Source organism: Chiloscyllium plagiosum, chromosome 10 (assembly GCF_004010195.1).
Source record: "Chiloscyllium plagiosum isolate BGI_BamShark_2017 chromosome 10, ASM401019v2, whole genome shotgun sequence".
Classification (NCBI taxonomy): domain Eukaryota; kingdom Metazoa; phylum Chordata; class Chondrichthyes; order Orectolobiformes; family Hemiscylliidae; genus Chiloscyllium; species Chiloscyllium plagiosum.
In genome coordinates this window covers 68,093,898-68,116,873 of record NC_057719.1, presented here as the reverse complement: position 1 = coordinate 68,116,873, position 22,976 = coordinate 68,093,898, and the positions used below count along the sequence as shown (strand labels likewise).

Sequence of the window (22,976 nt, the reverse complement as noted above, 5' to 3'; positions counted from 1 at the left end):
CATCAAGACTGTTGTTATTCTAATTTGTGGCAAAGCACATCGCTTCGCTTCGTTTCCCTGTAACAAGGTCATGCAACACAGCTGGCATTTCCTCAGGTGCAGGGCACTTTAGCCTGTGTACATGGTTTGCTTTAATATCATCAGCGCCATATCATAATGTGACTGGCTTTATCAAGTAAAAAGATTCCATTCCATCAATGTGCAGGTCATCTGTAATCACCAGTACTACATCTGAGAGGTCTACACTGAAATTGAAATTTAAACATTCTCAAATGTCTGTATGGAATTTGCATGGTCTCATGTCTACATGAGTTTCCTCCGGTCGCATCATTTTCCTCCCATAGTCTAAAGATGTGCAGGTTTGGTGGATTGGCCATGGGAAATGCACGGTTATAGGTATAAGGTTGGATGTGGGTCTGAATGGGTAGCTCTTCGGAGGGTCAGTGTAGACTTGAAGGGCCAAATGGCTGGCTTTCACACTGTAGTGCATAGATAGAGTAGATAGCCAGAGATTTTTCTCTGGGGCAGAAATGGCTGTCACAAGGGATCATAATTTTAAGGTGATTGGAGGAAGGTTTAGGGGAGGTGTTAGATGTCAGCTCTTTACGCAGAGTGTGGTGCGTGAGTGGCAGCAGTGGTCAGAGGCATTTCGACATTTAAGCAACTGCTGGCCAAGCACGTGGACAGCAGTAAATTGAGGGGTATGTTGGCTAGGTTGATCTAAGATTAAGATAAATGCTTGGCACAACATCGTGGGCCGAAGGGCCTGTACTATGCTGCACTGTTCTATGTTCATGTTGGGGCTCTATGATGTAAATGAAATTTAAATGGAACCTGCCAAAATGCCAATGTCCATTAGAACTCTCATGTTCCTGTTTCATTTTAAGGATGGTTACTGGAAAATCAGGGCTACCCTAAGTAACCATCGCTCCTGACTTCTTGTGCAATCTCCTGACTGAGGCCAAATTTCAGATATAATGTAGTCCATGCATCCGCCAGGGTCATTGTAGAGTAAATGATAGACCTCCTAAGGATGAGATTTTGATGTTTGGGTTAGCCTGGATAATCCAGACAACGTCTCCCTTAACATCTATATTTTTTGCTATGTGCACCTGGAGCACGCAAAGAGAAAATGTTATAGATGGTGAAGAGCTAAGAGAGTAGTGGCAGGCTTCTGAGGTAGAAGATGAGGTAAAGGGAAAGTTGCCATTGTCTTACCAGACTATGGGGCTGCTCTCATTAGAAAGAGATGACTGGTGGTGGTTTAACCTGAGGGTCACGACGCCTCCAGTAAGGGGACAAGTTGAGGAGAGTCTTTCATGGTAACGTGAGCCAGTGCGGGAAATAAACCCACGCTATTTACATCACTCTGCATTGCAAACAAGCCGTCCAATCAACCGTGTTAATGAAGAACACTACACTCACCATGATAGAGTAGTTCAGTGTCGGGTGCAACAAACTAGAGAGGACTTAATTGACACTTGCTTCCAATAGGCGAAAGTGAGGACTGCAGATCCTGGAGATTAGTGTTGAGAGAGTGGTGCTGGAAAAGCACAGCAAGTCAGGCAGCATCTGAGGAGCAGGAAAATGCCTTCTCAATGAAACGTCTATTTTCCTGCTCTTCGGATGCTGCCTGACCTGCTGTGCTCTTCCAGCACCCCACACTCTACTTGCTTCCAATAGATGTAAGTTGCATGAAGTGAATATTCATTGACTGAAAATTTGTTGTTTCTAAAAAGGCAAACTATCTTTGTTTATTTCCCGGAAGCAAATACAGCCTTTTTTGGGTTTTTTTATTATTCACCCTTCCTGATGTTCAATAAAGGCTTTCCAAAATATGATGCTTCTACATTGAACAACAACATGTGATGCTACACTGCACATTACGGGAAGAGTGCCACTAGACAGGGTTCTAAGATGGTATGGTGCTAAGAATGACTAGCTCGTATGCTTTGATTCTTGTAGCTGCAGTTACAATTACAGTTGATCAGACAGGTGATGATGTTAAGTAGCAATATATTTACAAATGTGAGCTACTTCCAATGAAGTGTCATCCCTGTACCTATGCGCCTTCTTCAGGTTTTCTGTTTCGTTTTCCTCCCACTATGTGTTTTATAAAGGCCGTTGTGACTGATAGTGACACCTAATCTGACTGTACGCACAGCTGGGTATTAAACACAGTGCCAGTGGTGGAAATCTCACAGGGTCTTGGCAGTGGCAAGTTTGTTTACCACTGGTGAGCACACAATAATGCTGGTATGGCTCTGTGGTGCATATATAACAAGATGAGAAGCTCAGAATTTCAGGAGGTACATCGCTAGACTCCATGAGAGAAACCCTCTAAGAAACTCTTGAAATTAACATAGCCGATTTTTGTAAAATGCAGCCTGCTGTATTTTTAAAAAGCAGGAACTATCTAACATAAATATTCATTATGTAATTTTTTCCAAATGAAAAGTTTCACACAAGCATAAGTTAGAATAGAGTAGAATCCTATAGTGTCAGAGCAGGCCAATCGGCCCAACAAGTCCACACTAACTCTCCAAAAAGCATCCCACCCAGATCCACCCAATCCCTGTAACCTTGCATTTACCGTGGCTAATCCACCTAGCCTGCACATCCCTCGACGGTATAGGCAATTTAGCTTGGCCAGTGCATCTAACCTGCACATCTTTGGATTGTGGGAGGAAACTGGAGCACCTGGAAGAAACCCACGCACGCATGGGGAGAATGTGCAAACTCCACACAGCCAGTCACTCGAGTGGAATCGAACTCTGGTTCCTGGAGTTGCAGCAATGCTAACCACTGAGTCACCGTCCCACCCCTAACAGTTATTTTGTATATTTAGTGGGTCACCATATCAGGACCGAAAAATGTAGTGCTGGAAAAGCACAGCAGGTCAGGCAGCATCTGAGGAGCAGGAGAGTTGCCGTTTCGGGCATAAGCCCTTCAACTGTCCTGCTTCTCAGATGCTGCCTGACCTGCTGTGCTTTACCAGCGCCACACATTTTGACTCTGATCTCCAACCACTGCAGTCCTCTCTTTCTCCTAGTCACTGTATCAGGCCCTGTATTTTCATTTATTAGAACTAGTTCTTCATTAAATTTTAAACTAATAAAAGCACCATGTCCATTATGAAGACATTTTGTTTCTGTATTGATGTAACCTATTCTTGGTGTTTTTGTTTATAAGCTGAATACCAATGAATTCTATTGAATGGAATCATGCACCAGTGCATTGCTACATTCACTTCTACTTCTATTTCCCTTCTGCTTTATTTGTACAGATGAAGATCAATTGCGTGCTAAGGGCTATGACAAAACTCCTGACATAATTTTAGAGGTACCAGTTGGTAAGTTTCTGCTTGTTTACAATTAATCATACAATTATGAAAAGTGTATTTTTTTTATGTGCTGTACTCTACACATAATTACTAAGTTATCAAATCCCATGGGAGAAATCACAATGAAGCTTTGACTCTTTGATTCTCTGACACTTTGCCTGCAGCCAATCTGAGCTCATTCCTTGTTCCCTATTATCCTTAGTTTTCCTTCTATCCCCCATCGCAGTTTTTATACTAACGTTGCTGCCAAGCTTATTGTATGAGGTATCTTTCTCTGCACTGTGTATTTTCAGACTCTTGGCCTGAAGAGTCCTTTGAATTATTTTCCATTTCTTGCACTATTAGTTTGCAATCAGTGTAAAATTCAAATTTTCTATCAAGCACAAGAGGTTGTTGCCTGATCTTAATGTCCATATTTGGTGTCTGATATATATGTATGCATGTATATATAATCTGTTTACCATGACCTCAAGTCTTCCCACTTTGAAAGAATTAATAAAGCAGGAAAATTATTGTCACTGGAATAACTGCTATCAGGTGAATAGTGCCCCTCTCCCTAGACCGGAAGACCTGTGTTCAGTCTCACCTGCTCCAGAGGTGTGTATTAATATCTCTGAACAGGTATATTATAACAAAACAGGTTAACTAAAAAAAAGTCACATTTTTGTTGGCAAGACAATTATGAAAAGTTGCCATGTCATTTTGGTTGCATTTTCTTTCTTGTTCACATTGGCATCTTGTTATGATCCCAGCTGATGTTACTACATGACATAGTAGATTCAGTATGAAATGTTGTACTTTTTTAAATAAATTAATTTAATGTGGCTGTCTTCCACTGAAACAAAAGCACACAAGGCTGCAGTTTTGCTCTTAACAACAAAATGTAAGTTTCTCATAAAAATAAAATAAACTAAATCCAGCAAACCCAATATAACATCATTTAAAAGATTTCAAACTACACACAAAATGAAATCTCATCTTCTTCTCTATGCTGTCACTTCACACTAGATCAAAATTCTAGACACATTTCCTTTTCTATTGATTCTGTAGGTTGGACTTTACTGCTTCTTCACAATTCTGGTCATGAGGGCTTGACCGCTCTAGTAACTGAATACTTAAGAGTTTCTCATTTTAAAAGTCTGCAGAGTTCTAACTAAACACTGCTAGTCTGGAGGTTTCACTGAGATAATTATTTCCTTCACTGTTCTCAACAGTGACCTTTTCTGGGAGAGCCTATATTCATTTGAGTCTTCAGTTGCATCTGCTTTGAACTGAATCCAAGTGCTTTTGAATTAAAAGAGAATGATCATCCTAGATTATGCTGAAGCTAAAGACTCAATGGTTTTTCTCTCTCCTGTCACAAATGCTACACCATAAAGACACTCCATTAGCAATCTAGAGGTCCCTGCAATCATTTGCTCTCTGACATATACTGGTTTTAAGTAAGTGTTCTGGGAGGACTGCCCTTGTTAATTTTTAAACTTCTTCACAAAAAAAACCTAGCACCCATATGCTACTAATCGGAAATCCAAATTCCAAGTGTGTGTGTATGTACGCCCTTCATCACAGAATTTAGATTTGATGCATGAATATCATAGAATTTCCTGATTTTTCCATGTTTTCATTGACAAGAACACTTTTAAAATTGCAACTTTAAGAATACCTTTCGTCAGCACTTATTACTATCTAAACACGAGGTATCTTTCATGCAGCTGAATTTATTGGTATGTAACAAATCATCATTAATATCTATTCCATCTTAGACCTAAGCCTCAACAGGCTCAGGTCTAGTTATTGCTGCATTTTTATTTTGAGGTTGCAGAGACTTCTGTGGTTTCCAAGGCACAGGTGGTTATAGTTCAAAAGCTAGTTAAAGACTTTGGTATAATAATTCAGTATCATGCACTATGGAGAAAGTTGAAATTCTGATCAGATGTGATCTAATTAAATAACATATGAGACTCAAAGAGCTGAGTGGCCTTTTCCTGTTTCTGTATGCTGCATTGTCAGAGGTGCTTTCTTTCTTAGTATTGTCACGGATTTATGTGACATGGCCAAAAATTCATCAGCAGACTTCAGAATGTTGTGTTCTGTTCGCCGAGCTGGAAATTTTTGTTGCAAACGTTTCGTCCCCTGTCGAGGTGACATCCTCAGTGCTTGGGAGCCTCCTGTGAAGCGCTTCTGTGGTGTTTCCTCCGGCATTTATAGTGGCCTGTCCCTGCCGCCTCCGGTTGTCAGTTTCAACTGTCCGCTGTAGTGGCCGGTATATTGGGTCCAGGTCGATGTATTTGTTGATGGAGTTTGTGGATGAGTGCCATGCTTCTAGGAATTCCCTGGCTGTTCTTTGTTTGGCTTGCCCTATAATGGTAGTGTTGTCCCAGTCGAATTCATGTTGCTTGTCGACTGCGTGTGTGGCAACTAGCCACGAAATGCCACGACCAGCTATCCTTAGTAGCCACACACGCAGACGACACGCAACATGAATTCGACTGGGACAACACTACCATTATAGGGCAAGCCAAACAAAGAACAGCCAGGGAATTCCTAGAAGCATGGCACTCATCCACAAACTCCATCAACAAACACATCGACCTGGACCCAATATACCGGCCACTACAGTGGACAGCTGAAACTGACAACCGGAAGCAGCAGGGACAGGCCACTATAAATGCCGGAGGGAACACCACAGAAGCACTTCACAGGAGGCTCCCAAGCACTGAGGATGTCACCTAGACAGGGGACGAAACGTTTGCAACAAACACTTCCAGCTCGGCGAACAGAACCACAACAACGAGCACCCGAGCTACAAATCTTCACCCAAACTTTAGACTTCAGAATCTTCAAGCAAGCTATTGAGTGGTCAATACTTGTCAAGTTTGTGCTTGTCTGCATTATTCCACAATAAAAGAGGTCCATCGCAATCACCATCCCTAAAAACTAGATATAAATTTGGAAGAGCAAAGATTACAAGAAACCTGGTATTCACACTGGTGGATTCTAATTGGCTACTCGCGTGCAGGTACCAATACAAGGTTCATTGTCCACTGCACCTATTAAAATTTGTTTTATTGTCTGAAATCAAGTCAGAAGAATTCCAACTCCTATTGACAGTTGTATCATGTAAGAGCAGCTCAGTAAGTCTGGTTGTGGCTCTGTCTGTAGATTCAGTGGTTTAAATGGGTATTCACGATCTCATATAATTTGAAGAGAAGAGGAGACCTCTCTTAATTAAATTTGTCAACAGACATTCTCATTTAATCAAAACAAGCAAAACTAAATAGTTATCATTCATCTCATTCCTATTAATATATGTTGCTGTGCATATTAAGTCTCACGACACTTTAATGTACTTCTTCATCTTGGAAGCTGTTTCTGATATTATAGAGACTTGTCAAGGATGCATGGCAGTTCAGATTCATCTCTGCAATCATTCTTTGGAAGATAAGGGGAGATGATGATCTAGTGGTGATGCCAATGGACGAGTAATCCCAAGCCCCAGATAATGTACTGGAGACTCAGGTTTGAATCCCATCATGGCATTTGGTGGAATTTAAATTCAGTAAAAATCTGAAATTAAAAGTCTAATGGCCATGAAATCTTTCTCAGTTTTCAGACAAAGCTATCTGGTTCATTAATGTCCTTCAGTAAGGAAAATGCCACCCATACCTGGTCTAGCCTACCTTACACATGCCTCCACACTGCCTTTTAACTGCCCTCTGTAATGGCCTCCTATCTGACATCTGGAGACGAGTGCCAAATTTGAGAGCGTTGTCTCATTAACTAGCCTTGACCTGGTCATGCTCACAGAATCATACCTTACAGACAATTTTCAGACATAACCATGATATATCCATGCTGCAGTATGTTCTGTTCCATTGGTGTGACAGATCTAGCAGAGTTGGCCACACAGTGGGATACATTCGGGAGAGAGTTGCCCTGGGAATCCTCAAATTTGACTCCAGATCCAATGACATTTCATGGCATCAGGTCAAACAGACAAGGACGCATCCTGCTGATTACCAGGTATTGTCTCCTGCTCAGCTGCTGAATCAGTGCAACTCTGATTTGAACACTATTCGGAGGAAGCACACAAGGTGGTGCAGAATGTGCAGTTGGTGGAAGACTTCAATGTCCATCATCAAGAGAGGTTCGTCAGCACCACCACTGATCAAGCTGGTCAAGTCCTATAGGATATAGCTACTAGACTGGGTCAGTAACAGATGGTGAGGGAACCAAGGGTGAAGGAAAAATAGCACTTCAGCTCATTCCTGCAAATCTGCATTTGTCCATGATAATATCAGTCAGAGTGACCACTGCACAGTCCTCGTGAAGGTGAAGTCGTGTCTTCACAGCAGGAATACATTATGGTACCACATGGTAGTATCGCCCAGCTAAATTGGATACACTTTGAATCGATCTAGCAATTCAAGATTGGGCATCCATGAGGCAATCTGGGCCATTAGCAACAGAAGTATGCAATCTCATTCCCCAGGACTTCCGCCACTCGACCATTACCATCACCCTGGTTCAAAGAAGAGTTCAGGAGGGCATTCTAGGAGCAGCACTAGGCATACCTAAAAAAAAACGTGCCAGCATGCTGAAGCGACAAAACTGGACTACTTGTGTGCCAAACAACAAATAGCAAGTGATAGAGTGAAATTACACCACAGATTTAAGCTCTGCCATCCTGCCATTTCTAGTCAAGAGTGATGGTGAAGGAGGAGGCTCCACTAATATCCCAATCCTCAACAATAGGGAGCCTAGCACATCAATGCAGAAATAAGGCTGAAGCCAGATGTGCCAAGTGAATGATCCATTTGACCTCCTTCCGAGGTCCCCAGCATTGCACATGCCAATCTTCAACCAATTTAATTAATTGAAAATAGAATCAGTACATTGTGGAGATAGACCACTCAGCTCATTAAATCCACACTAACCCTCCAAAGAACAATCCACCCAGTCTCCCATCCCTACCCTATTCCTGTAACCCTGATTTTCCACGGTTAATCCACCGAGCCTACACATCCCTGGATACTATGGGCAAATTAACAGGGCCAATCCACCTAATTTGCATATCTTTGAACTGTGGGAGGAAACCCATGCAGACATGGTGACAATGTGCAAAGTCCACGTAGACAGTTGCCTGAGGGTGGAATCAAACCCAGGTCCTTGGTGCTATGAGACAGCAGTGTTAACCACTGAGTCATTCATTTCATGTGATATCAAGAAATGGCTGGAGTCACTGGATACTGCAAAGGCTATGAGTTGCTGACAACAGAAAAAGAGGGAAAAAACATACATAAGGTCCAGGCAATTGAATACAGACTAAGCTTTGGAAGAATTTCGGGAATGTAGGACCTATTTGAAATGAAGAATTGAGAAGGCTAATAGGGGTCATGAGATATCTTTAGCAAACAGGGTTAAGGAAAATCCCAAAGCGTTTTATTTGTATATAAGGAGCAACAAGCTAACTAGAGAAAGGGTTGGCTCACTCAAGGGCAAAGTAGGAAGGCATGTGTGGAGTCAGAAAATAGATGAGATTCTTAACGAGCACTTTTCATTGGTATTCACCAATGAGAGGGGACATAATGGATTTTGAAGTTAGGAATAGGTGTTTGATTATAATCAAGAGTATTCAAACATCTAGGAGGAGAAAGTGAGGACTGCAGATGCTGGAGATCAGAGTTGAGAGTGTGTTGCTGGAAAAGCACAGCAGGTCAGGCAGCATCCAAGGAGCATGAGATTCGATGTTTAGGGCATAATCCCTTCATTAGGAATGCCCGAAATGACGATTCTTCTGCTTCTCGGATGCTGCCTGACCTGCTGTGCTTTTCCATCAACACACTCTCAACTCTGATCTCCAGCATTTGCAGTCCTCACTTTCTCCTCCTAGATGTTTGATTACTCTAGGTCAATTTGGCATAAGGAGGGAGGAAGTGTTGTCCACTTGTTTAAGAAGGATGGCAGGGATAATCAAGGTAATTAAAGACTGGTGAGCCTGACGTCAGTGGTAGGGAATTGTAACATGACCTGCCAACCTTTGTTCTCAACATCCTGTCTGGCGAAGGAAAGCATGCTGTATGCCTTCTTGACCACTCTATTGAACCTGTGTTTCTACCTTCAGGGAACAATGGACCTGAACACTCAGATCTCTCTATACATCACTTTTCCATTTACTATGTAGTTTGTTTTTGAATTGCATCTTCCAAAATGTATCACCTTGCATTTGTCTGGATTAAATCCATCTGCCATTTCTCTGCCCAATTCTTCAAACTACCTATATTTTGCTGTATTCTCTGACAGACCGCTTCACTATCTGCTACTCCATCAACCTTAGTATCATCTGCCAACTTGCTAATCAGACCACCTATACATTCCTCTAAATTATTTATGTATATTACAAACAACAGTGGTCCCAATGCGACTTCATCTTCTCCATCAGCCTACCATGGGGAACCTTATCAAATGCCTTACTGAAGTCCATGCATATGACATCATCAGCCCATCCCTCATTAATCAACTTTGTCAATTCCACAAAGAATTCTATTAAGTTGGTATGACATGACCTACCCTGCACAAAATCGTGTTGCCCATCACTGATAAGCCCATTTTCTTCCAAATGGGAGTAGATCCTATCCCTCAGTATGTTCTCCAGCAGCTTCCCTACCACTGACGTCAGGCTCACCAGTCTTTAATTACCTTGATTATCCCTGCCATCCTTCTTAAACAAGTGGACAACACTTCCTCCCTCCTTATGCCAAATTGACCTAGAGTAATCAAACATCTAGGAGGAGAAAGTGAGGACTGCAGATGCTGGAGATGAGAGTTAAGAGTGTGTTGATGGAAAAGGACAGCAGGTCAGGCAGCATCCGAGAAGCAGAAGAATCGTCATTTCGGGCATTCCTAATGAAGGGATTATGCCCTAAACATCGAATCTCATGCTCCTTGGATGCTGCCTGACCTGCTGTGCTTTTCCAGCAACACACTCTCAACTCTGATCTCCAGCATTTGCAGTCCTCACTTTCTCCTCCTAGATGTTTGATTACTCTTGATTCTAATCAAACACCTATTCCTAACTTCAAAATCCATTATGTCCCCTCTCATTGGTGAATACCAATGAAAAGTGCTCGTTAAGAATCTCATCTATTTTCTGACTCCACACATGCCTTCCTACTTTGCCCTTGAGTGAGCCAACCCTTTCTCTAGTTAGCTTGTTGCTCCTTATATACAAATAAAACGCTTTGGGATTTTCCTTAACCCTGTTTGCTAAAGATATCTCATGACCCCTATTAGCCCTCTCAATTCTTCATTTCAAATAGGTCCTACATTCCCGAAATTCTTCCAAAGCTTAGTCTGTATTCAATTGCCTGGACCTTATGTATGTTTTTTCCCTCTTTTTCTGTTGTTGGTTCGGCCACATTTGGAATACTGTGTACAGTTTTGGTTGCCACATTACCAAAACAATGTGGATGCTTTGGAGAAGGTGCAGAGGAGGTTCACCAAGATATTGCCTGGTATGGAGGGTGCTAGCTATGAGGAGAGGTTGAGGATTATTTTCATTAGAAAGATGGAAGTTGAGGGGGGACCTGATTGAGGTCTACAAAATCATGAGACATATAGACAGCGTCAATAGCAAAAGCTTTTTCTCAGAGTAGAGGACTAGGAGTCACAAGTTTAATGTGAGAGGGTAAAAGTTTAGGGGAGATATGCACAAAAAGCTCTTTACATAGAGGGTAGTGGATGCCTGGAATGTGTTGTCAGCGGAGGTGGTAGAGACAGGCATGATAGTGTCAATAAAGATGTATCTAGACAAGGAGCAAAAGAATACAGACCCTTAGAAAATAGCCAACAGGTTTCGATAGAGGATCTGGATCGGTGCAGGCTTGGAGGGCAGAAGGGCCTGTACCTGTGATATAATATTTTTTGTTCTAACACCCAGCAATAGTATTGGAATCTTGTATTCCAGAACTTACTGCTTTTATGGTAAAACTGTTCCAATACAGTTACAGCACTGTTATTTAACCAACAATGTGGCACATTGTCCAGGTATGTCCAGTGTAAACAAAGCAAAACAAATCCAATGCAATCAATTACTACCTCAACAGTCTACTCTTGATCATCAATAAAGTGCTGGAAGGTGTAGTCAACAGTGTGATTGAGAAACACTTGTGCAGCAATAATCTGCTCACTGATGCTTGGTTTAGGTTCTACAAGGGCTACATTTGTGTATGAGAAAGTGGTTTATTGATTAACTTATAAATATTGCAATACCCATGATGATTTCTTTTAAAACAGTGTGTGAGAGAAACTTCCTGGAGAGCGATCAGGGTTTTATTTCATTTGGTGAGTTTTACACTAATGAATAGAATAAGCAGTTGTGCATTAGACTCTTTCTGGGATGGAATAATTTCTTTTGACTAAGAGGAACACCCAAAGCTTCAGGAAAGCCCTTTTGATTTTAGGTTTGCAGATGTCTTGGCTAGAACTGGCTATGAGAGACGGTTACTTCTGAAAAAGGGAGACCATTTAGAACTGTTAGAAATAGGTGTAAGGAGTTGGTTCGAAAGTTCCAAACCAGAAGTGTTAAGGTGTTCGCTAACTTGGAAGGAATTGTTCAAAACTGAGTAATTATAAGCTAAGTTGTTTGAAGATTCTCAAGACTGAGAATTGAAGCCACCATGAAGTTAAACCCTGAAGAAAAATTAAAGAAGGAAATTCTCTCCAGTTTGAATACTAGAAAGGAGCATTTAGGGATTGTACTTTGCCATGTGTTTCAAAATCTTTAAACTGTTGTGAAAATAATCCAGTTTGTTTTATTCTTCATTTCTATTGTGTTATAAGCTTCTGTTTTATTGTTAAAATCAAGTCTGTAGCATTGGGTGTTAGTATTTCTGTGGAATACCACCTCCTCAAAACCAAATACAAAAATATAACCTGTTGAGCCAGATTTCAGTTTGGGATTTGACTTGTTCAGTCATAGAATGAGTTGGCTCATAACAATTGTCACTGAACTTATAACCAGAGATGTAGTCCAATGTTATGGTCACATGGTTTCGAATCCCACCACAGCAGGTAGCAATGGGATTTCTTTTTAAGGAGCTAGTCAAGTGACGAGCAATTTTTTTATTTTTGTCCTTTTGGTTATGAAGCAGAGAAAGAGAAAAAGATGAAGCCATCGGTCCTTACCATCAAGGGGAGGGTGGGACTAAGGTGAAGCAAAGGAGTTGGGTTTAACTAACACTGACCTTCGTTCATGTCTGGTGGAACACATTTGAAGTTGGCCTTTGTGAAATTCACATGAATTTGGTGAGAGTTGGAAGTTGTTTTTGTCTATCAGCTTCAGGTTTCCTCACCACCTCCCCGCTCCCCCTCACCCCCTCCAACCCCAAGCCTGCTTTGAGGGAGGAGAAGGCAGAGTGAGTCTGCTCACTCACCCAGCCAGCCCCTTAGCCAGTGCCTGACCTATTTACGCAACAAGCTACTGATTCACTCACTCCCCCAGCCAGCCCCTTATAAACCCAATCAGCCCATCACCAACTCAACGTGCCAGCCACTCACTTACCCAGTCATTCCCTCAGCCAATCAGTGTCCCAGGTTGTGATGTTGCTCCAATTGCTGCTCCTCTTAATTTTCATATCCATCCCCCAACCAGTAGCACAATCAACAGTGGGGCCACGTGTCCGAACTTCCCTGCTCATTTTTCCCCCTCTTGGAATGAAAAAGGACTACGTCACATGTTGTTGCTGAAAAACTGGTCCACCCTGTGGAGTGCCCATTTATCAATGGGAAAATACTGACATCCTGGAAAACTAGCCTTTGGAAAACTCAATTTTTTTTTTGTCGTGAAGAACATATCTGAAGCTGGTCCAATCACTGTTAAAATTTCATTGTACAGTTTGTTAAATTTCTCCCAGTGCTCACTACCTTGGAAGTTGAAAAACAAACAGCCCTTCAAGCATCTGCTAATGCTGTTTGCTAAGCTTTGGTCCACTTCACATTTCCTCCCCTCTGGCAGCTAGATGTTTATCTCCTCTCTCAACCCAAGGCAGCAAGCTCTCAGACCCCACACCCACTCCCCCACCTTTGGCATGGCAGCTCCATTCTCAGGCACCCCTCACTATGTCATGGCAGCCCAACTCGCAGTTGCTCCACCCATAGCAGCAGAAATCTCATTCTGATGACAACTACTCCACTATTATTCCCTCCTTGTTTTCCAGTCCTGCAGACATATTATCATGCATCCAGGCCTCATACTGAGTGAGAGTGCATGAGTTGTGCTCCTCCAATCTTAGCTTGTTCTTGTCCTGCATTTAGTGCTGATAGGATTACTTGTAAGCCTACAGGAGCAATTGGGCAGAGAAGCACCTATAACTGGTAGAGCAGCTCCTTTAAAAATATTCCTGTAACATTTAACTGGATTTTGAACAAAAATTCAATGGGCTACTTGGTGGCCTGCAGACTATCTATTGCAAGATAAAATCACTCTCAATACCTGTGAAAAGGCCTAATCTGGACTCAGCTCTGTCCTACATAATGCTGAAGTCAGCTGTGTTGAAAGACCTTACCACTGTAGAGGCTTGTAAGCTCTAGATGTGCAGGAATTTGCGACACAGTCTTGTGAATCTACACAATTCATCAATAAATTAATTAAGATAGACAAAGAAACTCAAAGAGAGCTCTTTGAGGGCCATATTGAAACTTCGGTTAGGGCGTACGAGTTGTATGTTGAGGCAGAAGCATGAAGACACATTTACAGCAGAAGGTCAATCAAGAATGCTGGATGACTAGAGAATGAGGTTTTGGTTAATATTTGACAAATATTTGACAAGTAATTCCTTAGAGTATAAAAGTAGTGGGAGTATACTTAAGAGGAAAATCAGGAGCACAGAAAGGGGACATGAAATAGCTTTGGCAAATATGTTTAAGGACAATCCAAAGGGATTTTATAAATACATTAAAGACAAAATAGGGCCCCTCAACGATCAGCAAGGCAGCCTATGTGTAGAGCTGCAGGAGATGGGGGGAAATATACTAAATGAGTATTTTGCATCAGTATTTACTGTGGAAAAGAACATAGAAGATATAGAATGTGGAGAAATAGATGATGACATCTTGAAAAATGTCCATATTACGGAGGTGGTGGTGCTGGATGTCTTGGAACGTATAAAAGTGGGTAAATCCCCAAGACCTGATCAGGTGTATGCTAGAACTCTGTGGGAAGCTAGGGAAGTGATTGCTGGGCCCTTTGCTGAGATATTTGTATCACCGACAGTCACAGGTGAGGTGCCAGAAGACTGGAGAGTGGCTAACGTGGTGCCACTGTTTAAGGAGGGTGGTAAGGAAGAGCCAGGGAACTATAGACTGGTGAGCCTGACATCGGTGGTGGGCAAGTTGTTGGAGGGAATCCTGAGGGACAGGATTTACATATATTTGGAAAGGCAAGGACTGATTAGGGGTCGTTAGCATGGCTTTGTGTGTGGGAAGTCATGTCTCACAAAATTGAGTTTTTGAAGAAGTAGCGAAGAGGATTGATGAGGGCAGAGCAGTATGTGTGATCATACAACTCGTACACCCTAACCAAAGTTTCAATATAGCCATCAAAGAGCTCTCTTTGAATTTCTTTGTCTATCTTAATTAATTTATTGATGAATTGTGTAGATTCACAAGACTGTGTCGCAAAGCCCTGCACATCTAGAGCTTACAAGCCTCTACAGTGGTAAGGTCTTTCAACACAGCTGACTTCAGCATTATGTAGGACAGAGCTGAGTCCAGATTAGGCCTTTTCACAGGTATTGGGAGTGATTTTATGTGAACTTCAGGAAGGCGTTCGACAGGGTTCCTCATGGAAAACTGGTTAGCAAGATTAGATCTCAGGGAATACAGGAAGAAATAGCCATTTGGATACGGAACTGGCTCGAAGGTAGAAGACAGAGGGAAGAGGTGGAGGGTTGCTTTTCAGACTGTAAGCCTGTGACCAGTGGCGTACCATAAGGATTGGTGCTGGGTGCACTGCTTTTCGTCATTTATATAAATGATTTGGATATGAACATAGTAGGTATAGTTATGATTTGGACTGCATACATTCATGTAGAACTCTGAACTCAAAAACTGCATGAATTTATGTAAAACTCTGTTATCTCACTTTTTAGATTAGAATCAATCTAAACATCAGGTCATAGACAAAGAACACAGGGGGCTAACACCGTCAACATATTGTCTAGCTATCACCATTGTTAACAGCTAACCCGAGAATGCAACTTTAAAAAAAGGTTTTGTGATTTACACATGAAAGAAGTGAAACTATCACTGTATTCTAACAGATGAAAGGCTTAACAGACAATCAATTTTTCAATGTATAATTTCAGTTACATCACACTGTAAATTTTTGCTATAAATTCTGTGTTACGATCGAGCCCTCCACTATCACCTGATGAAGGAGCGTTGCTCCGAAAGCTAGTGTGCTTCCAATTAAACCTGTTGGACTATAACCTGGTGTTGTGTGATTTTTAACTAGGTATAGTTAGTAAGTTTGTAGATGACACCAAAATTGGAGGTCTAATGGACAGCGAAGAAGGTTACCTCAGATTACAACGGGATCTTGATCAGATGGACCAATGGGCTGAGAAGTGGCAGATGGAGTTTAATTTAGATAAATGTGAGGTGCTGCATTTTGGAAAAGCAAATCTTAGCAAGACTTATACACTTAAAAACAAGGTCCTTGGGAATGTTGCTGAACAAAGAAACCTTGGAGTGCAGGTTCATAGCTCCTTGAAAGTAGAGACGCAGGTAGATAGGATAGTGAAGAAGGCGTTTGATATGCTTTCCTTTAATGGTCAGAGCATTGAGTCCAGGAGTTGGGAGGTCATGCTGCAGCTGTACAGGACATTGGTAAGGCCACTTCTGGAATATTAGGTGCAATTCTGGTCACCTTCCTGTTGGAAGGATATTGTGAAACTTGAAAGGATTCAGAAAAGATTTACAAGGATGTTGCCAGGGTTGGAGGATGAGCTATAGGGAGAGGTTGAATAGGCTGGGGCTGTTTTCCCTGGAGCGTCAGAGGCTGAGGGGTGACCTTATAGAGGTTTGTAAAATCATGAGGGGCATGGATAGGATAAACAGACAAGGTATTTTTCCCTGGGGTGGGGGAGTCCAGAAGTAGAGTGCATAGGTTTAGGGTGAGAGGGAAGAGATATAAAAGGGACCCAAGGGGCAACTTTTTCACGCAGAGGGTGGTGCGTGTATGGAATGAGCTGCCAGAGGAAGTGGTGGAGGCTGGTACAGTTACAACATTTAAAAAGTAACTGGTATATGAATAGGAAGGATTTAGAGGGACATGGGTCAAGTGCTGGTAAATGGAACTCGGTCAGGTTAGGATATCTGGTCAGCATGGACAAGTTGGACCAAAGAGTATGTTCCCATGCTGTATATCTCTCTGACGATGACTGCCTATCAAACTAGGTGAGTTCATGAGAGAGACCACTGCTCAAGGGCACTCGGCCACTGGCTCACAGTTACCATTCAATAAGGGCAGTTTTCAAGGAGATGGATCAGTAAGTGCTGAGAGTTGTCACCTTGCTAGCATCTTCGGTCAACTCTTGAACATTTAACTTCCCATCTTAACTGCCGTGCTGGCTAAATCATTAATAGTTGCTTTTCCTTAGTCATCTTCCCTCAGTGTTGAACATTTTTACCCTTATTCTTTTGATTTAACAAAAAACACACCCTCAATCCATATTTCATTTGCACCTTCCTTTCTCACTAAGATCTTCAAGTGTGCTGTCACATTTGAGCTCCATACCAATTAATATTAAAATTCTTTATTCAAATTTTTCCTTTTGCATAGGATTGGTTGTCTTGTTGCATTAGATACGAGACACTAAATGAAAACTGAATCTATAGTACTTTTCACAATTTCCATGGTGGTGATTTCTGTTAGGTTAGACAGAAATTCAAGATAAGATTTCAACAACTTGAGACAGACAATGGAAGGGATTTTCACCAAGTCCTGAAGACTTCACACTCATTTCAAAACGATAAGCAGGAACCAGAAGCAGAAATGCCACCTCATTTTCAATGGTATGAGAAAGGGAACAGGACAAAACTCACAGGCAGGAAACCCCCAACTCGCCGTATCCATCTGGCAGACACCATTTTTGATATTGGGACTTAACTTGCAATGCGGTCGTCACAAATTTATGAAAGAGACACAAACTCTCATGAAGTGCATACAAACTCTATAGAACTGTCAAGCAGTGAAATTATTCAAAAAAAAGACAACTTAGCTTTGTCAGTTAAATCTGAAAAAGAACTGTGCTCTCCATTATAATAGTTTGTTGATATGACCGCAATAGCTATACATTATTAACAGCTGGCTGTTTTCAACAACCTTTATTTACATCAGCAGATGTCCGAAGTTTGATTGATTGTTTAAATGGGTTAACGAAGGATTATCTGTCTTTGTGGAGTTATGAATGCATGTTTGTTTCTTTTGATAAGAGAGCAGATACTTGGACTTTTAAAATTTTGAATGGACTTTAATGAGTAAGAGTGTTTTTCCTTCCTTATGGTGAAAACTGAAATAGATATTCACACCTTCGTTTTATTTAATCTTCTGAGTACTGTCCCTTGTGCATACTGAGTGAGTTGGCATTGAGGGTGTAAGGGCAAAGGGTGATGGGTAAGAGGCATAAGAGGCCATGAAGGTGGAAGAGGGCATGAGTTGGTGTGGATGAAGCATGTAGACTGGGTATGACAATTATGTAATGTAAGGGCTGAGACCTAGAGAGCCCTTTCTCACCCATATGAGGAATAATGTTCCACAGAGCCAAAGTAAGACTTTTAACAGCTACTTTGACACTTAACCCCTATTAATGCCTCTGATCTGTATTCTGGCAAGCAAGCCCAATCACATATATAATTGCATACCTCTGGAGCAGATGGGTCTTGAACCTAGGTTCCTTGGCCCAGAGGTAGAGACACTACTACTGCACTACAAGAGCCTGTGATCTTGTTTATTGTAGAAAAGAAATTGAGAGACAACTCAAATCTTTAAGGTACCAATATAAATGTAAACAAACTGATTTAACTTCATTTATATTCTTAAAGTTAAGGGTAAGTTGCTTAAAATTGAAATCCTGAAGTGAGATCAAAATCTTTTCCTCTTCTCTGAATGATGAACATGTTTATGTAGAGTTGCTGTGCAGCAAAAGCTGTTGATGAAGTATCAACTTAAAACCTGTTCTGAAGATGTGGGTGTACTATACCTTTAAGAGAGTTAAAGCTAGCAAAACAACCTGACAGCACCAAGTGTTCTGAATAAAATACAATGTAATATGCGGTCCAGCTACAGGAGTAGTTTGGGTCGCTGGTTGCCTGGAGTCAAAAACAGATTTGAATTAGACCAATCAGTTTAAATTATACCCCAAAAAAAACAAACTCCAATCCAGTTTGAATTTAGTATATTGACAAACTTAAAAGCAAATGACACAATGCGATGCTTTCGGGGTATAAGACCAGGGACAATTGAACAGTTGGGGAGGAGAACTGCCAAGCCACCAGCATGTAAAGATTGCCCAAAAAATAGCTCTCTTAAAGGTACCTTTATAGATCGGTAACCTGTGAAGCAGAATCTCCAAGAAGAAGAAAAGAATAGAGAGGAGAACCGAAAGCTGCCTGGTTTTGAGATATGAAGTTTTGTTCATAAATCTTGTTTGGGATTTTTATCAGACCAGTATTTTAGAGGGGTAGGTAAAAGATAGGTTAGAGGAAGGAGTTGTAAATAGTTGTTAGTTATTGATTCTCTGTTATACTTTAAGAAATAAAGTTAATTTTTGCTTTAAATAGTTCTTGGTCTCTTGAATTTTCACAGATTACAGCATGGGATAAATCTTCTCTATGTTGCTGGTTTAAATTAAGCAGGAAGGCTTACCCTGTGTCTTAACAGTTTTGGGGGATCGTTGTCAGGATTTGAACTGGTTTTGACTGATTTGAGTAGATTTGGGGGTCCAGTTGATTAAATTAAAAGTGAGAAATTGTTCTTAAAATCGCTAAAGAGGTTCTGGGATTTGAGGATTATTCTATAATTTGCCAAGAAAATTTAGAAGGAAAGAAAAAAGGCTGTATTTTTAGAATTAGCAAATAAGTTAGATTTGGGTTTAACCAAGGACAAAAGTAAAGCTTAGATTGTAGGGGAGTTACTCAAACACTTAGGTGTATCAGAAACAGACAAGTGCAGTAGAGATAGTAAAGCTTAAACTACAATTGAGAGAAATGGAGTTAGAGAAAGAGAGAGAAAGGTCTTAGCTGAGCAAAGAAAGAGAGAGCGAGAAGAAAGGGAGAGACAAAAAGAGAAAATTTGAACTTGAGAAGTTGCAACTTAGTAAAGTCAAGTTAACAGAATGGAGATTAAAAGAGAAGGCAGTGATATATGCAAACATGCCAAAACTCTGCCATATTTTGATATGAAAGATGTTGAAGCCTTCTGTATTTCATTTGATAAATTGGCTAGGCAGATGGAGTGATCCAAGGATTTATGGGTAATGCTAGTTCAGACTAAACTGGTAGTCAGAGCAAGTGAAGTATTTGCCGTGTTTTCAGATGAGGGATCAAGAGATTCTGTAAAGGTTAAACGGGGCTATTGTAAGTGCTTATGAATTGTTACCAGAAGCATATAGACAGCGGTTCAGAAATGGAAAGAAAGAACCAGCTCAGACTTATGTTGAGTTCGAAAGAATTAAACATAGTCATTTTGATAGATGGGTGCATGCTTTGAAAATAGATAAGACCTTTGAGGCTCAACAAGAGATTATTCTGCTGGAGGAGTTCAAAAACTCACTTCCAGAGTTGGTAAGAATTCACGTGGAGGAACAGAAAGTTCAGGAAGTGAGGAGGGCAGCAGAACTAGCAGATGAGTACATGTTGGTGCATAAGACCAGTTTCCGGCCAGAATTTCAACGTGACGGATATGTCACAGTGCTGCTTGTTATAGAAAGGCGCTGTGGGTAAAGATGTGGTAAAAGAAGCTAAGCCAGTGGCGTTAGTGAAGGTAGTAAAGGAGACCCCAAGAAGCTGCAGAAGAGTACAGCCTAGGCAGGGGCTGAGTATGGAGTTTGTACCTGATCTCTACAAAAAATTCTCCTATGTGGGTAAAGTTTACTCAAAGAAAAGGGGGAGAAGGACAAGAAGTTATAATTTTGAGAGATACAAGATCTAACCAGTTGCTGATAGTAAGGGATGAGCAAATATACACTCTTTCTGATCTGTTACCCAAAAGTGTGGTAATTTGTGGGATAGATGGACAGAAATTTAGCACTCCCCTATGTAAGATCAGGTGGGAGTGCCAACTCAAAACTGGGGAAGTTACAGTGGGAGTGATTGACAGAGTGTCAGTTCCAGGAATTCAGTTTGTTCTTTGGAATGATTTTGCAGGATCCAAGGTAGGAGTGACACACCTTGTGGTGGAGAAGACCAAGAAACTGAGGAGTTAAAACAGCAATATCCTGGTATTTTCCCAGACTGTGTGGTCACCAGATCCCACAGTCATAGGTCATAGCATGAGCATCAACTAAAGAGGAAGATCAAGGAGTTGAAGTTAAGTTAGCGGGTACCCTGTTTAACGTAATGGTGCAGGAAAAATCTGAACAGGCAGAGAGACAGAAGTGTTTAGTCCTGAAAGGCAAAGGGACTGACAACAGCAAGACAAGACGATTGAAGATATATATGTGGATGCGTACTCTGAAAAGGAGGCAGAGAGTATTCCAAAGGGTTATTATCTGAAAGATCGAATCCTACGACGGAAATAGAGACAGGTTAGTGTAGAGGAGAAATGGGCCAAAGTGCACCAGATTGTTTTGCCAGTAGGATACAGACAGGAGTTTTAATGGGTAACGCATGAAATACCTGTAGGAAGTAACCTAGGGGTATGAAAGACTCCGGCCAAAGTCCAAAAATATTTCTATTGCCCTGGAATGCACAAGGATGTCGTTAACTTTTGCTGTACCTGTCATACATGCCAAATAGTAGGTAAGCCATAGGCGGTAATAAAACCAACACCTTTGTTGCCAATTCCTGCATTTGAAGAACCTTTCATGTGGGTTATAACTTAGTTCTCAGGAGGGGACCTATGCAATCAAAGTGGGAACCAGTACTTGTTAACCATAATGGATGTGTCTACCATATTGACGGGGACAATTCCATTACAGAGTATCAAGGCAAAAACGATGGTAGATGAATTAGTAGCTTCCTTCACATAGCATGAGCCACCCAGAGAGATTCAGTCGGACCAAGGGTCAAATTTTATTGCGAGGCTCTTTAATGAGGTTGTGGATAGCTTGGTGGATATATAACACTTTAAATCTAATGCGTATCATCCTGAATCCCTGGGAGCTTTAGAAAGGTGGCATCAGATCTTGAAGACCATGTTCAGAGCATACTGTCAGGATTACCCAAATGATTGGGATAAATGTATCCCATTCGTATTGTTTACCATTAGAGATGCCCCAAACAAATCTACTTCTTTTATTCCCTTCGAGTTAATATTCGGTCATGAAGTGAGAGGCCCTTTGAAATTAATTAAAGAAAAATTGACAGGACCAAAGTCGGAGATCTCACACTTAGATTATGTATTGGAGGTGAGGGAGAGTAAGTAGAGTAAGTAGAGTAGGTGAGTTAACTAAACACCTAAAGAGGGCACAGTACAGAGTGAAAGGTGGCAGATAAAAGCTCTGAGAATCTGATGTTTTCCCAGGGGATAACGTGTTAGTACCGTTACCAGTGATAGGAGATCCCTTCCAAGTTTAGTGGTCCCGATCAAATTGAGAAAAAGTTGAGTCAGGTGAACTATCTAATAAAGATGACAGGGGGGAAAAGGTATCTAGATTGTCGTGTGAAACCATATTATACCAGAGAGAAAGAACTGGAGAAACAGGTGTTAGTTACTGCCCCGCAGAGTATGGATGTGCCTCAAAATAGGTTAAAAAATGAAGAAGTCCTTGAGGAGTGGCATAGGTGATAAGCTATCTGTCTCAGGAGCATAGAATGCAGTTGAAAGATTTGTTACTGCAATATAGGGACATATGTAAGAATCAGATAGGGAGGACTAATGCTATTGTACACGAAGTAGACGTAGGGAATACTGATCCGATAAAACAACACTCCTATGGCTTAATCCTTAGGTACCTTCATCTGAATCGGCAAAAGAAATTTCTGCGTTTGTGACCCCAAATGGGCTATATCAGTTTGAGTGATGTCCTTTGGAACGAAGAACGCTCCCGCCATGTTCCAAAGACTTACGAACAGAGTTGTGGCTGGTTTAATAAACTGTGCAGTCTATTTGGACGATGTTGTGATCTTTAGGAAGTCCTGGAAAGATCACATGATACAGTTGGCAGAGCTCTCTGAATGACCATGAGAAGCAAAACTGGTGATAAACTTAAAACTGAATTGACAAAAGCAGAGGTGACATTCTTGGGACATACATTGGTTATGTAAGTTGACCCCACACAACGCAAAGGCGAAGGCCATCAAGGAATTTCCACGACCAACCTTGAAGAAAAAGGTGCTTAGATTCTTAGAACTCAGCAGATTCTATTGGACGTTTGTTCCAAACTTCAGCAATGTAGTGGAACCGTTCACA

At 41.3% G+C, this 22,976-nt stretch overlaps 1 protein-coding gene across 2 annotated transcripts in view; it reads left to right on the top strand.

Moving 5' to 3' along the window:
- Nucleotides 1–22,976, top strand: part of cdin1 (CDAN1 interacting nuclease 1) — a 161,598-nt gene that overhangs the window by 97,213 nt on the left and 41,409 nt on the right. The window contains exons 9-10 of one of the 2 annotated variants that reach the window (XM_043698014.1): nucleotides 3,287–3,352; nucleotides 22,516–22,607. In XM_043698014.1, coding sequence (XP_043553949.1) covers nucleotides 3,287–3,352; nucleotides 22,516–22,529 — 80 coding nt within the window. In that variant the 3' untranslated portion in view covers nucleotides 22,530–22,607. Of the gene's footprint in view, nucleotides 1–3,286; nucleotides 3,353–22,515; nucleotides 22,608–22,976 lie in introns of those variants that run through there. The other variant, XM_043698013.1, reaches the window with a different exon arrangement.